This window comes from Apteryx rowi, unplaced genomic scaffold (assembly GCF_003343035.1).
Source record: "Apteryx rowi isolate R43461 unplaced genomic scaffold, aptRow1 scaffold_277, whole genome shotgun sequence".
NCBI classification, from domain to species: domain Eukaryota; kingdom Metazoa; phylum Chordata; class Aves; order Apterygiformes; family Apterygidae; genus Apteryx; species Apteryx rowi.
The window spans coordinates 100,932-113,271 of NW_020449163.1; the positions used below are offsets into that span (position 1 = coordinate 100,932).

Consider the following 12,340-nt stretch of genomic DNA (forward strand, 5'->3'; position numbering starts at 1 on the left):
TAGGCCAGATCTCAAGGTGAGACATTCTGGTATCTCTCCTGATCTTCTGGAACAGGCTGAAAAACAGCTTTTGCTTCTTGAATTACAGTGCTATTGTTTTTGAGCAAATGGGTAAATCCTGAACTATGGAAGATTCCCAGCAGTTTTTAAAATTCCTTGAAAGTGTATGCCTCACAGAAGACAGTTCTTAAAATTACTTGAAAATATAAGCCAAACTGAAAAGATTTTCACTAACAAATGTGTCATTCAGTGTCAAAAACTACTAAACCAGATAGATCATTTGCTTTTCTAAAATTTTTGAAAATGTCTGGTGACCCTTCTTGTAATAGATTTCAGTTCCTCCGGGAAGTGTTTAGGCATATTCAACTTTGCAAAGAAGATAACCAGGTCAATTTATGTATTATAGGAAAAATAAACCTGCAGTCAGAATAACTCCAGCAGTCAGGAAATTCCAGAAGAATATTTAAGGCTACAAGGGACCATTCTGATCATCTAGGCTGTACTCATGTCTGAACCCACAGGTATTTCACCCCAAAAGAAGTCAAACTTAAATAATCTCAGCCTGAAAATAAATTTTGAATTAAATGCTCTGTTCTTATCCTGCAGTGGATGCTCCCTGCTGTATTTTTGGATAATACAAATGTCATGCAAACTGCATTTCTGAGATCAATTAAAGCAGAGTCCATTGTTACTTATTTGTTGCATTTGTTTGTGCTGAAGTGACATCTGTCTATTCTGCTTCACAATACCATATGTATGAGCTTACTTATTCAGAACTCTCTGAATTTTCAATCTTGTTGAGCACTGAGAAATCTCAGTTGAAGGGTTTAATGTGTTTTCCAATCAATGTGCAGGGGAAATTTGGCCTTATCAATTTAAATGCTGGAAATCCTTTCATTGCATTATGGAAGAATCTTCTCTAAGCAGAGATTATTCTTAAGAACTTCATAACATTTAAAGGTTAATATGTTAGGTAAAGAACAATATCTTAAGACAAACATTTTTATTACAGGACATGAAGGGATAGTTCTGATTAAATTACATGATTATTTGAATGGGAAAGAAGACAAAGTGCATCATTTCTTGCCCTCAACTTTAATGTCTTTAATCAAATAATGACCTTCTGGAAATAGTTAATTTTAAGCATTTGGAAAGATCAATACCACTTTGCCACCAAAAAATGGCCCAGATGATGAAATTTGATGTATTTAAAGTACCATTTCACCCTTTTAACCTAGTAAATAATTTAAAATGCTTTCAGTACTCCTTTGCTACCATTATGTATCTCAGTCAAAGTATTTCAAAAGCAACCTTTCTGTACAATGAGCAGCTCACAAGTCTGATACTGAAGGCTAAGACTACATGTGTACGTTGTAGTAGTGATGCCAACCTTTCTTCTTCTCTTTTATACATGGATTCTGTTTTGAAAAGAAATGGAAATCTCTGTGATGAACGCAGCCATTTGGAACAAAAATGAGATTTGTAAAGCAAGTTGGATGGCTTTTGAAGGGGAAGTCAATGTTTAAAGTTTAGTTCATGAGTTCTTTTCCTTTGTTTTGTCTATAAGCTTTTGTGTTAAAGGTGAAGGATTTGGATTGCTCAGACAATTAAGAGCCCATTTTACCAAGTGTAATTTCGTATCAGTGTTCTATAAACTGGAGTGCCTTCAGCATTGTAAATAAAAAAAATTGCCCTCTATTAGCATGTTTGTGGGCAGATTAAAAACAGCCTTCATTAGCATAAGTAACACTTACAGATTCTTTTAAAAGTAGAAAATTATTTGCTGAATGATAAATTGCTAGCTTTATAGTTAGTTGCTGAAAATGTGCTCATTCAAAATGCCTACTTTAGTTTAGTCTACAATACTCATTTTTTTTGAGCTAGAAGTACCGTTTAATGGATTATGTACTTAGTCTTTGTTCATAGTGGATGCTGAAATGCAATTCACACTTTCTGCTAAAATGTTTGTATCAAATACCTTGCTATTTAGACTGATTCTTTCTAACACCGTATATTTTTATTATACTATATGACCCAGAGACTGATACAAAATAATCTCACTTATACTATACCAAAGAAAAACTGTTCATATATTAGCAGCGATACTGTAAAATGTTTTGCCCTTTTAGATTCAAATTACAGCTCTTTTTAAAAGTGTTTGATTCCTTGTTAGTTATGCTGTAAGAAATATTCATCATTTAACAAATTATTATCAGTATAACAAATACACCAAACAGAAGAGTTCAGTTGCTCCACCTTGAAGCCCTTTCTTTCCAGGCTAGATATATTTGTTGTTGATTTGGGAGGCTTTGCCCAGAGAACATCTTTAATGATTGTGGTGCTACCCTCTTTGATCTAGTTAGAACTGGTATTTACACCCTAAGTGCAGATTTAAATCATCAATTTTTTGGTTCCATAAGAAAGATACAGGAAAGCAGAGTGGTTTGTTAGAAACTCTAAGTGAAAGTAGGAGAGAGCAGAACATTTTATTTAAATACAGCACAATTCAGACTATCTGAATAAAATATCCGTTGAATACATAGATAAAATGGATATATGCTTTCTTTAAAATAAGCGTGCTCATGGGTCTTGCAGATTCTAATGTTTGTCAGTTACCCTCTTTGCGCTTTTCCTGCAATAGTTTGGCAGTTCAGCTTTCACATTTTTTTTTTCCTCTAATGTCTTATGTTTCTTTATTAAATCCCCATCAGAAAATCAGACAGAAGACTCTTATTTATTTTAAATATCATAGGTTTAGCATCTTTTTTTTTTCACCATTTTCTTGCTTACTGTAGCAAGACCTTTGCAGATGGTACTTGGTTGCTTGAAAGTGCATAACAGTATTTTCTTTGTAGCAGATGGATTTAAGACTTTAGTTCCCAGTAAATGTAGGTTTACAATACATAACTTTACAGGATTTGTGTTGTATATAACAGGTTTGAACATATTATCTCAGAATTCATCTGCATGGCATTTTCAGCTTATCCAGGGCCCATGCCAGTATTTTAAGTAATGGGGAGAGCACAGTGATTGATAGCAGCTAAAGGCGTGATTTTGAATAGAAACAAAGGTTTTAGAACAGAAGGTGTCAAATTAAACTTTGTCAGTTTGAAAAGTAGTAACATCCTGAAAGTTCTACAAACATATTTACATGTGGCTAATGTTTATATTTTGCTTTGTACTCTCTTTATATTCAGTGTAATGTTGCCTGGCAAATTTGCTGTGTTTTAAAATTAAGGTTGTTCCCAATGTCATTGCGGAGTTTGGGGGGTTTGCCGTGCTGCATATTGGCCTAATTATTCTAAGGCTGTTTTTTAACAATGTACTGTATATGCTGTATAAACTGATTATGATCTAATTTGGGTTATAAACATTTCTTTATAATCTTACCATTTTTTCCTCTTCTCGTAAGATTATAAACACATGAAAACACAGTGGTTCAAGCCTTCTTTTGATTATACTGATCTTGTTAAATCAAAAATATATCATTTGAATTTGACAGAAATTGCTCTAGACTTAAATGAGTTTAAAAGGACAAAATTCAGCCCTGTTAGGTTCACGTGTAAATTAAACTACATTAACTACAGCACTTCAAACTTCTTTAGATCAAATAGAAACAAAACTTACAAATTTTACAGAACTTAAAAATCACAATTAGAAAGTCTGGCTGATTATTTATCTGAGAGGTTACAAAAACATTTCATACATTCTCATTTAGCTGACTTTTATGTTTGAGCTTTATGTTAGATACAGAAGTCTGAACCTGAAACGAAGTGCTCTTTTTTTTTTTTTTTTCTTTTTTTTTTTTTGACCAAAAGGAATCATACTGGCACGAAGTTTTTGGTCCCTGAGAAAATTAAACTTTATAGCTGCTGTTACTGCCCATTTATCGTCTCTTCTGAGACTACTTGTGAAATCAGCTTTTATAAATATATTCAGAAATAATTAATGAAGACCAAAAAATTGTTTCAATCCTTGTAATTTTAGAAAAATTCAGTTGGTTGTTTCCATGTTGCTCAGCATGCATTTCACGAGAATATAGATCTACTTCTTTAGAAATGTGAAGAATACAGTGGAAAAGAGACATTTTGTTAGCATTTCACTCTATTCTATATACTGCATCAGAAGCATCTGATTTTGGTATCTCAGAATCACTGTTTCCGTGAAAGGCTAGCAGAGGCACACTTCAGCTTACAATTCACCAAATTATTTTTAGATAAAGAATTAGAAGTATTATTTCAGTGCAAAGGTTAATAGCAAACTACTGGAAATGTAATATTAGTTATCAGAAATTAATAAAAATAAAGACCAGTCTAGTAAGCATAGAAACACAGAAAAGACAATATAGCAGGGAGGAATTTCTTAGTTAATAAAAGCTGTTGTTGTGAAATACATGTTTAATCAGCATAAAATGTGATTGCTTAGGAATTATTATTATTACTGGACATTTAAAAAGAGTTTCTACTGTCTTTTCCAAAGAACATCTGTGATGCAYATGGTCACCAGACAGAATATGTGCAGCTTCTGAACGGATGGTGTAATTTCTTTTTAAGTCTATACATATACCTTAGAAAGCTGTAATGGAAGGGGACAGGTTGTCTCTGACCATTTTTTACTTTCACTGAACTGCTGTGATAGTCAGCTTTGCTTTCTGTTTTACCAGCATTAGAAAGAGGACCTAATGTGAAACAGTGCAGACTCCAGACACCCAAAGGACAGTTGCTATGCTTTGGGGTTGGGTGGAAGTTTTTTTGAATTAAAGTTTTCATAACTGTATTTTAATTAAAAGATTTTGGTTTGATTCTATTCACCTTCTTCTTCCCTTCCTCCCCTATGCTTTCGATTGCACCTCTTCTAACCTGTTGCAGAAAAGTAGTACTACCGTTCAGCATGATCCTGCCTTTTTCCCATGAAAGCACAGGGGCAGAGAACGGCGAGAGCCACGTGTCAATTCTGTTAGGTGCAGGGATAGCCCGTACCTTAACCTGCTCGCATAGCCCACGACATCTTATGGAGAGGGAGAATTCAATCATCCTTGCTACTGTTTTAAAAGTAGGAAGTGCAGTTCTAGCTAGGACATCCTGCGTGTTTGAAGGCATTTGGCCACGTTTCCTAATGAGCTTGCCAAGCCACGGTGCCCTTGCAGGACAATGCCTGTTGTCTGCCGTTAGCACCCTGCTGAACAAGGAGTCGCCCCAGAGCCCCATTCTGCCCCGTCTCGCTGCAGCTCTCTTCCCTCGCTAGCACGCCTACTGAGCATCAGCCGATTCGGGCCCCCTTTACATTTTTGCTTTCTCAACTCTACTACCACCGTCTCTCTAACATTTGTCATTTTGATTATTTCTGTTTTTCAGGGGCATTTTCTCCTATGTCATTTGCTCCGTTTTCCACTTATATCCAAGAGCATATATTTTAAATTTTTATGCACACCTCACTAAATATTTTCTTATACAATATGAATGAATTAAGATTATTTGTTTACTTTCACCTCTTCCTGTTATGCTGATATTTTTACACTGCATTTATTAACTGCTAGCTAAAGATATGAATGTCTTCAAGAAAATACGTATTATATCTCTATTGTATCTATGTATCTATTGTATCTAGTAATAGAACTAGTCTGGATAAACCATTTTTAAACTACCACTGCATATAAAAAGGATCTAAAAGCTTCTGTACATTTATATTATTTGTTGATTCAATAAAATGTCACATTATCTTTCCTACAGCATTAAGAAATAAAATTGCATGAACATAGTTTTGAAAACAGATCCTTGAAGCTAAGAAAAGAAGTATACATGATGTATACATGTAATATTTTATGTTTCTAAATTTTAATATACCAAAAAATTGCTGCTGATGCACACTGTCCTAGCTACTGTGTTTGCACTATTCTTTTAAATCTACCGGTACAAAATTAGGAAAAAATCCTCAATTAAATTTTACAAAGACATAAGAAAACAATTGTTCAATTGCCAAGATGAATTTTGTATGTCTGTTTTAGAGGCGAATTAGCAACGGCTGCAGTTCTTGCAGAGTGCGCTTTTGGCCACCTCGTCGCCTGTTTCCCCAAACCCCGTCTGCATTCGAGGAGGTGCACTCTCAGGCAGCTTGCTGGGCTGTCTTCTGGAAATGGTGTAAAGGGCAGCCCAGAAACCTGCGTATACCTTGCCAACCCCCGAAACCCTCGTAGCATACATAAAACTGTGAGACTGGGTTTTTTTCATGATCTATGAGAAAAATCCTGAAACAGATAAACATCTATCACATGAAATAAGTTCACCTGCAGAGGCGCCTCTACTCATAGCAGATAGGAAGAAGATATTACTTTTCAGCATCTAGTCAAAAGATTCCTTTCTTTTAAAAGGACATTAGGGAGCTCCTCTCTCATGTTTTACAGTAGGCTGCTCTACAGTCAAGGCAGATATTTGAAGTAGTTTCTTATTTTGAGTAAGAAAAACTGTAGTGCCATGATTTTAAAAAATGCCCAGAAGACAGCCTACCAGCTACTGAAACACAGTGTTAACGCTCTCAGATGGATGTAGGCTTACATAAAAGAAAACAGGCAAAAGAAAATTGGAGCATATAAGGGATTCTGCCTTGATCAATAGGTGTGTTTCTAAACAAACTACACAGCTACTGTGTGGAACCAACAAAAAACATGCTTTCTCAAAGGCTCACGTTTTGCAGGAGTCTGAAATAACGTGGCAGCCTCTTGGTGTATCGATGTTTGCTTTAAACCCCACATTGAAAGAGAAAGTCATTTGTAACCAGGGGAGAGTGTGCGAGAATGCAGCATTGCTAAAGTACACGTTTCGCCCTCCTTTGCCCCTCGTGAAGTGAGGGAAACTAATATTTTGCTGGTGTTATCTTCAAGGGGTGGCTCTGTGAGCTGTTGCGTTGGAAAGAAGATCCCTCACCAGAGAACAGGACCCTCTGGGAGAATCTCTCCATGATCCGAAGGTTCCTCAGTCTTCCTCAGCCTGAACGAGATGCCATTTATGAACAAGAAAGCAATGCAGTTCATCACCATGGTGACAGGCCTTCCCACATTATCCATGTTCCAGCAGAACAGATTCAGGTTAGTTTACCTTGGCCAATCCAGCAGAGCACTAAGTAAATAAAGCTTTAAACGTAGCAAAGGAAATTAGTGTTTCTTTCCTTCTGGCCAGACTAAATACAGGTCTCCTCCTAGCGAGAGATAACAGTGCGCTGCCGTCCACCACCAGGATTGAAAGGAGAGCGGGTGACCACCCACATCTTTGTTTCGATTTGGGTTTTTTAAGCTTGCGTAGATACGATGGCTTGTGTGCACCTGTTTGCTGGTGAAGGAGCAGTCGCCGGTGTTAGCTGTCCATAGCTAGACAGACGTCAGGATTGAAAGACAGAAGTACTTGGTGTTGTTTTTCAAATTTACCAAAAAAGTGGGAGGAAATTGTTGTGCTGTCATCCAAAACCTTAAGTACAGTCAAAAACCCTCGACAGTGGTGGTTCACCTCAGGTAGGAGCGAAGGGAAGGGGATCCAGCCTGAATCCTCATCCTATTTTAACCCCAGCTGAGACGTGGGATGAGTCAATGTTTGTTTGTTTTTCCTTTAGACCCCCTCTCCCACCACCCTTGGGAAAGGAGAGCATAGAGGCGCTTTCTTACCAGGCCTGCTGACCACTGGACCGTGGCTGGGTGCTGCTCCGCAGGTGAGCTGGCACGAGTTCAACGGGTCAGGGAGAGAAATGAAGGCTTGCAGGACCTGCTCCACACCATGCCTTATATCCCAGCGCAGCTGCGGCAGGGCCTTGTCGTTCGGGGATGTGCGACCTCTCCGCTCGYGCAGTAACCGCATGTACGAGCGAGGTGGCCCACAAACCCCGGAGCATGGCTGGCTGTTATTTTTGGTAGCGTAGGGTGGCTCAGCAGCATGGACTGCTGTCTCTCCGAGCCCAAGACTCTTTAAACCCTTCCCGTTAAAGATCTGAGGTCAGCCTTTTATCGGCTCCCTCTTAAAAGGCAAAAATTACCCATGCTTTTCAGAGTTCCCAACTTCAGCCAAGACCTAGGATATCACTTGCATTACTTATATAGAAAAATATTTACAAAGCTAGGAAGGATAGAGTTATCTAGCAACCAGAAACAACATGAGTGTATATTAAAGATAAAGCAAACTGAATAAGACAATCCCTTAGGATATCAAGTACTAAAATAATTGTGAAAGCCTGGAAACTTGCTGTTTGATTTAGCAAAAAGAGAGAGAAAGATCTATATTAAGTAATAAAACAGCACTTGTTTGAAAATGTACAATGTTTTTAATAAAATCACTTCTTAAGTGGATAAAAGGAGAGGCTTACGTGCAGTATAAACATTCTACCACTATGCCACTTACCTAGATTTTCTTGCCTTGTTGATAAGTTGTGTGTTTGATCTTGCAAATATTATTCACATAAGCAGTTGCATTGTAATCTCTTAATATGACTTGTAAGAGTAAGGATTGGGAGATTGGACCTGAGTTTTGTCTATGCTCTTCTACACTGTAATTGTTGTAGATGCATAAATATGTAGTTAAGACACAAGTTTTCAAACTGTATGTACAAAGCCTCCAGTCTTGTAAGAATTTTATGTGCTGAGAGTAGAGTCTTGAGTCTCTTTGGGATTGCTTGAATGGGACTGCTCACAGACCATAAAACATGAATGTATGTGAATAAGGATGAGACAAGAGCCCTAATTCCACCAGCATTTGTGTCTGATTTTATAATAATAAGATCAGTCAGAGCAGTGGCTCCTAAAGTGCTTGTTGAGACCTATGTGAAGTCTCCGCAACTACAAGTGGCACTGCAAACTGGGCAGAAATACAGTTCATCCAATATTTACACTGTTCATGCAATATTTTGCGCTATTTAGGGTCTGCAAGTGGGCTGCAAGTGGAAGCTTGGGAACAGCTACTGACTGACACACACAAAACTGTCAAGGGGAGACTCGCAAAGGGAAATGAAATCTAGTGATAGCAACTGCTTGTTTTGCTGCTGTTGTTTTTTAATAATAACTGGTGGTTTGTACCATATGACGAGAAATTTGCTGATCCAAAATATCTTACTAACCAGTGCTTCCTGTGCTGTAAAGCAAAAGAATTGTCAACAAAAACAGTTGCTGATAAATTTACTTTTGATTTTAAACATGATCTTATAACGTACTCCAGTGGTGGATGAGAAAAACATTTCTGTCCCTAGRGCTCAGTGCCTCACCTTTTAAGAATATTTCTGAATCCATGCTTGCAAAACTTCATTTTAAGCTATTGTTAATTATTTACATCATGATTTGCTTTATCTTATTCTTCTGATGTGCATACTGGCTCATTTTTATTGCTTGAATTTTTGGAATGCAGCATGTTCCCTTCTAATAAGAATAGTGCAACTTATTTAGAGCTTTTCATCTTAGTGCTTTATAAATATTAACTAAATAATCCCCAGCACAAACACTGAAGCAGGTAAATATGTTTGTTCCCTGTTTATATGTTGGGTTACTTGAACACAGGCAAGACAGACACTCTCCGAGACCACAGGCAAGATGGGTCAGAGCCAGAACTGGAAATAAAGAATTCCTACCTCCAGATCTCTTTGTCCTTGTCGAGACTGGCTTTAACAGCATGACGTTAGACACTTCCAGCTAACGCATTCTGTCGTAATATTTGCAAGTTTGACAAGACTTCAGTGCATGCTAAGGTCAGATCAGTAGTGGGATATTTTAGCACTTAGCTAAAATGCTCCCCTACTCCCCGTTCCCCCCAATTCCTTAGTCTAACCATTGCTAGAGATTTGCAGCCCTTGTTTTTGGGCAGCAGCTGCTGCTGCTGGCAGAGCTCCTGTGTGTTTGCCCTCATCTGGCACTTTTCTCACTTTGCCCTTGCTACAGTTCTGGCTAAGCTGGTCAAGTTAATCCTATACTATGTCACCTACTTAGCATTTTTTCTTGTCTGCACTTGACTCATGGAGCATGTTCATTAAAATTTGTTAGCTAAACCACACTGATATCACATCATCTGCATTTTCAGTTAGACAAAGACTGACAGTTCCACCTCTCTGTCTGTATCCCACTTCCCTTTATCCTGAGTCTCTGTTTACACACATACAGACACATGCGAGGTATGCAGGGGGTTACTAATTCATATTTTGATTCTGGTTCTCCTTAGTACCAGCAATAATGAGTTCTTTTTCTTTTTCTCTCTCTTTTTTTTTTAACTTAGCCTTTGTTTGTAGCTTTGCAATTTTTTCTCTGGATTTGCTTGGTGACACAAAAAACGAACAAGATTACGTGTATGAAAAATGATGTGCTTTGTCTTTTGCAGCAACAGCAACAGCAACAACAGCAGCAACAGCAACCAGGTCCCAGACTACCCCCAAGGCAACCGACAGTAGCATCACCAGCTGAATCTGAGGATGAAAATCGTCAGAAACCCCGACCGCGAACAAAGATTTCTGTTGAAGCCCTCGGGATCCTACAGAGTTTCATACAAGATGTAGGCCTGTATCCAGACGAAGAAGCAATCCAGACTCTCTCCGCTCAGCTTGACCTACCCAAGTACACCATTATCAAGTTCTTTCAGAACCAGCGATATTATCTCAAGCACCATGGGAAGCTGAAGGACAATTCTGGTTTGGAGGTGGATGTGGCAGAATACAAGGAGGAAGAGCTGCTCAAGGATTTAGAAGACAGCATCCAAGACAAAAATGCAAACACGCTTTTTTCAGTTAAACTAGAAGAAGAGTTATCAGTAGAAGGGAACACAGAGATTAATGCTGAATTGAAAGACTGATCTAAAAGTATTATTTTCATTCAACAGTGCCACTGGTATTTACTAATGAAATGAGAATTCCATCTTGCGTTCTGTCAAAAACCTTTATTATTCATTGTTTGGCCAATGAATCTTCCAAAACTTGCACAAAAGTTGAAAAGAGGATAATGCAGACTGCACTAGATGTTTTACTCTGTTTTACAAACTGCTTCGCAGCAACAGATGAAGCATTGAGGATTGTTTGATATTAATTTGTGTTCACTGGATACACTGTGAGTGTACCCAATAAGCATGATACCAGTGATTTTGATTCTGGAGCCTTCAGACAAGCATTACAACTTCTGTGATTTACTGTTTTTTGTTTCTGTTTTGTTCTTGTTTTTTAATTATTACTGTAGCACTCCACACTTGATCTTTGGAAACTCACATTTATTTAAAAAAATAAAATAAGAGTTTGTTACTCTTGTTCTATTGTATGTTACAAAAGAACTATAGACTGTGGAATGCAGTTTAAAGATAACATATGCCAACAAATGCCTTGTATTATATGGCACTGCCGTAATTCAGATTTGTTTTCTTTTGGAAATAAAGGTCACTGTATTTTTTTTTCCATTCTCATTGTTACAAGGTTTTAAAGAAAATGAAAAAGAAAATGTGAAACACAATTTAGTCCTCATTATTTATTTGTAGAACCTGCAGCATCATGTTGTAATTAATTTTTTTGGAAGTTTCCGTTAAATGTAATATTGCTTCTCTTGTTATCATACTGATTTTTTTTTCTATTTATAAATGTATTTTGATGGGCAGTAAAACAAAGTGTCTTAAAAGTTTTAAATAGAGAAAATGTGCTTTACACAGTTGCCTATAAAAAGTGCTCTATGTTATCCAAGCAATTCATACTATAAGCTTCACTCTTATTGTTGTATGCAATTTTTACTATCATGCAAATAAGCTTAGGTAAATAAAACTAATAGATCACCTTAGAAACTTATGCAATTAATGTGAAAATAATTGATGTTTGCAATGTGTCTTCCTTTGGTTTACAATCAATTTTAAAGCTACAGCTGTATAAATTTTCTGTATAAAGGTGTATTTCTTTTTTATGAGTTTATTGCTATGAAAACACCAGTTATTTTGTTACAGCTGGCTGTTTTTATAAGTGTATCACAATTTTCTTTATGCAGAAATGTTCTGACTAGGAGTGGTTATTGACTGTAACTACACAATTAAAATTGTTTGTATGGTATGATATGGCAGGGTTTGTCTGCGTATGTGTGTATCTGGGAGGAATAACTTCTTAGTGCACATTGTACCTTCTTGCCACCACTTTGAAGATGACATTTCAATTGTTCTCTTTTAAAATCACAAACAGATTTTTTTTAATGACCTTCTTAAAATTTGAATTTAGATAACATACTTCAAAAAGAAACACAGTTTGCTTATGAAGATCATAACCTGTCTTTTCTTGGTTTAAAAACTTGCCTGCCCAACAGAGATAGCCTTTTGACTCAATAATATCCTGCTATCAGGCATAAACATATTTACAGTTCCTGGCAGTA

The 12,340-nt window shown here is 37.0% G+C and overlaps 1 protein-coding gene across 4 annotated transcripts in view; it reads left to right on the forward strand.

Moving 5' to 3' along the window:
* Positions 1 to 12,030, forward strand: part of SATB1 (SATB homeobox 1) — a 75,966-nt gene extending 63,936 nt beyond the window's left edge. Inside the window, exons 11-14 of one of the 4 annotated variants that reach the window (XR_003253972.1) lie at positions 6,878 to 7,081; positions 7,600 to 7,695; positions 9,524 to 9,711; positions 10,335 to 10,418. Coding sequence is in view for 3 of the 4 variants with exons in the window: in XM_026068608.1 (XP_025924393.1) it covers positions 6,878 to 7,081; positions 7,600 to 7,695; positions 10,335 to 10,802 (768 nt within the window). In the remaining variant the exon portion in view is untranslated. Of the gene's footprint in view, positions 1 to 6,877; positions 7,082 to 7,599; positions 7,696 to 9,523; positions 9,712 to 10,334 lie in introns of all 4 variants that reach the window. The other 3 variants (XM_026068608.1, XM_026068609.1, XM_026068610.1) reach the window with 3 other exon arrangements.
* The last annotated feature ends 310 nt before the right edge of the window (positions 12,031 to 12,340 follow it).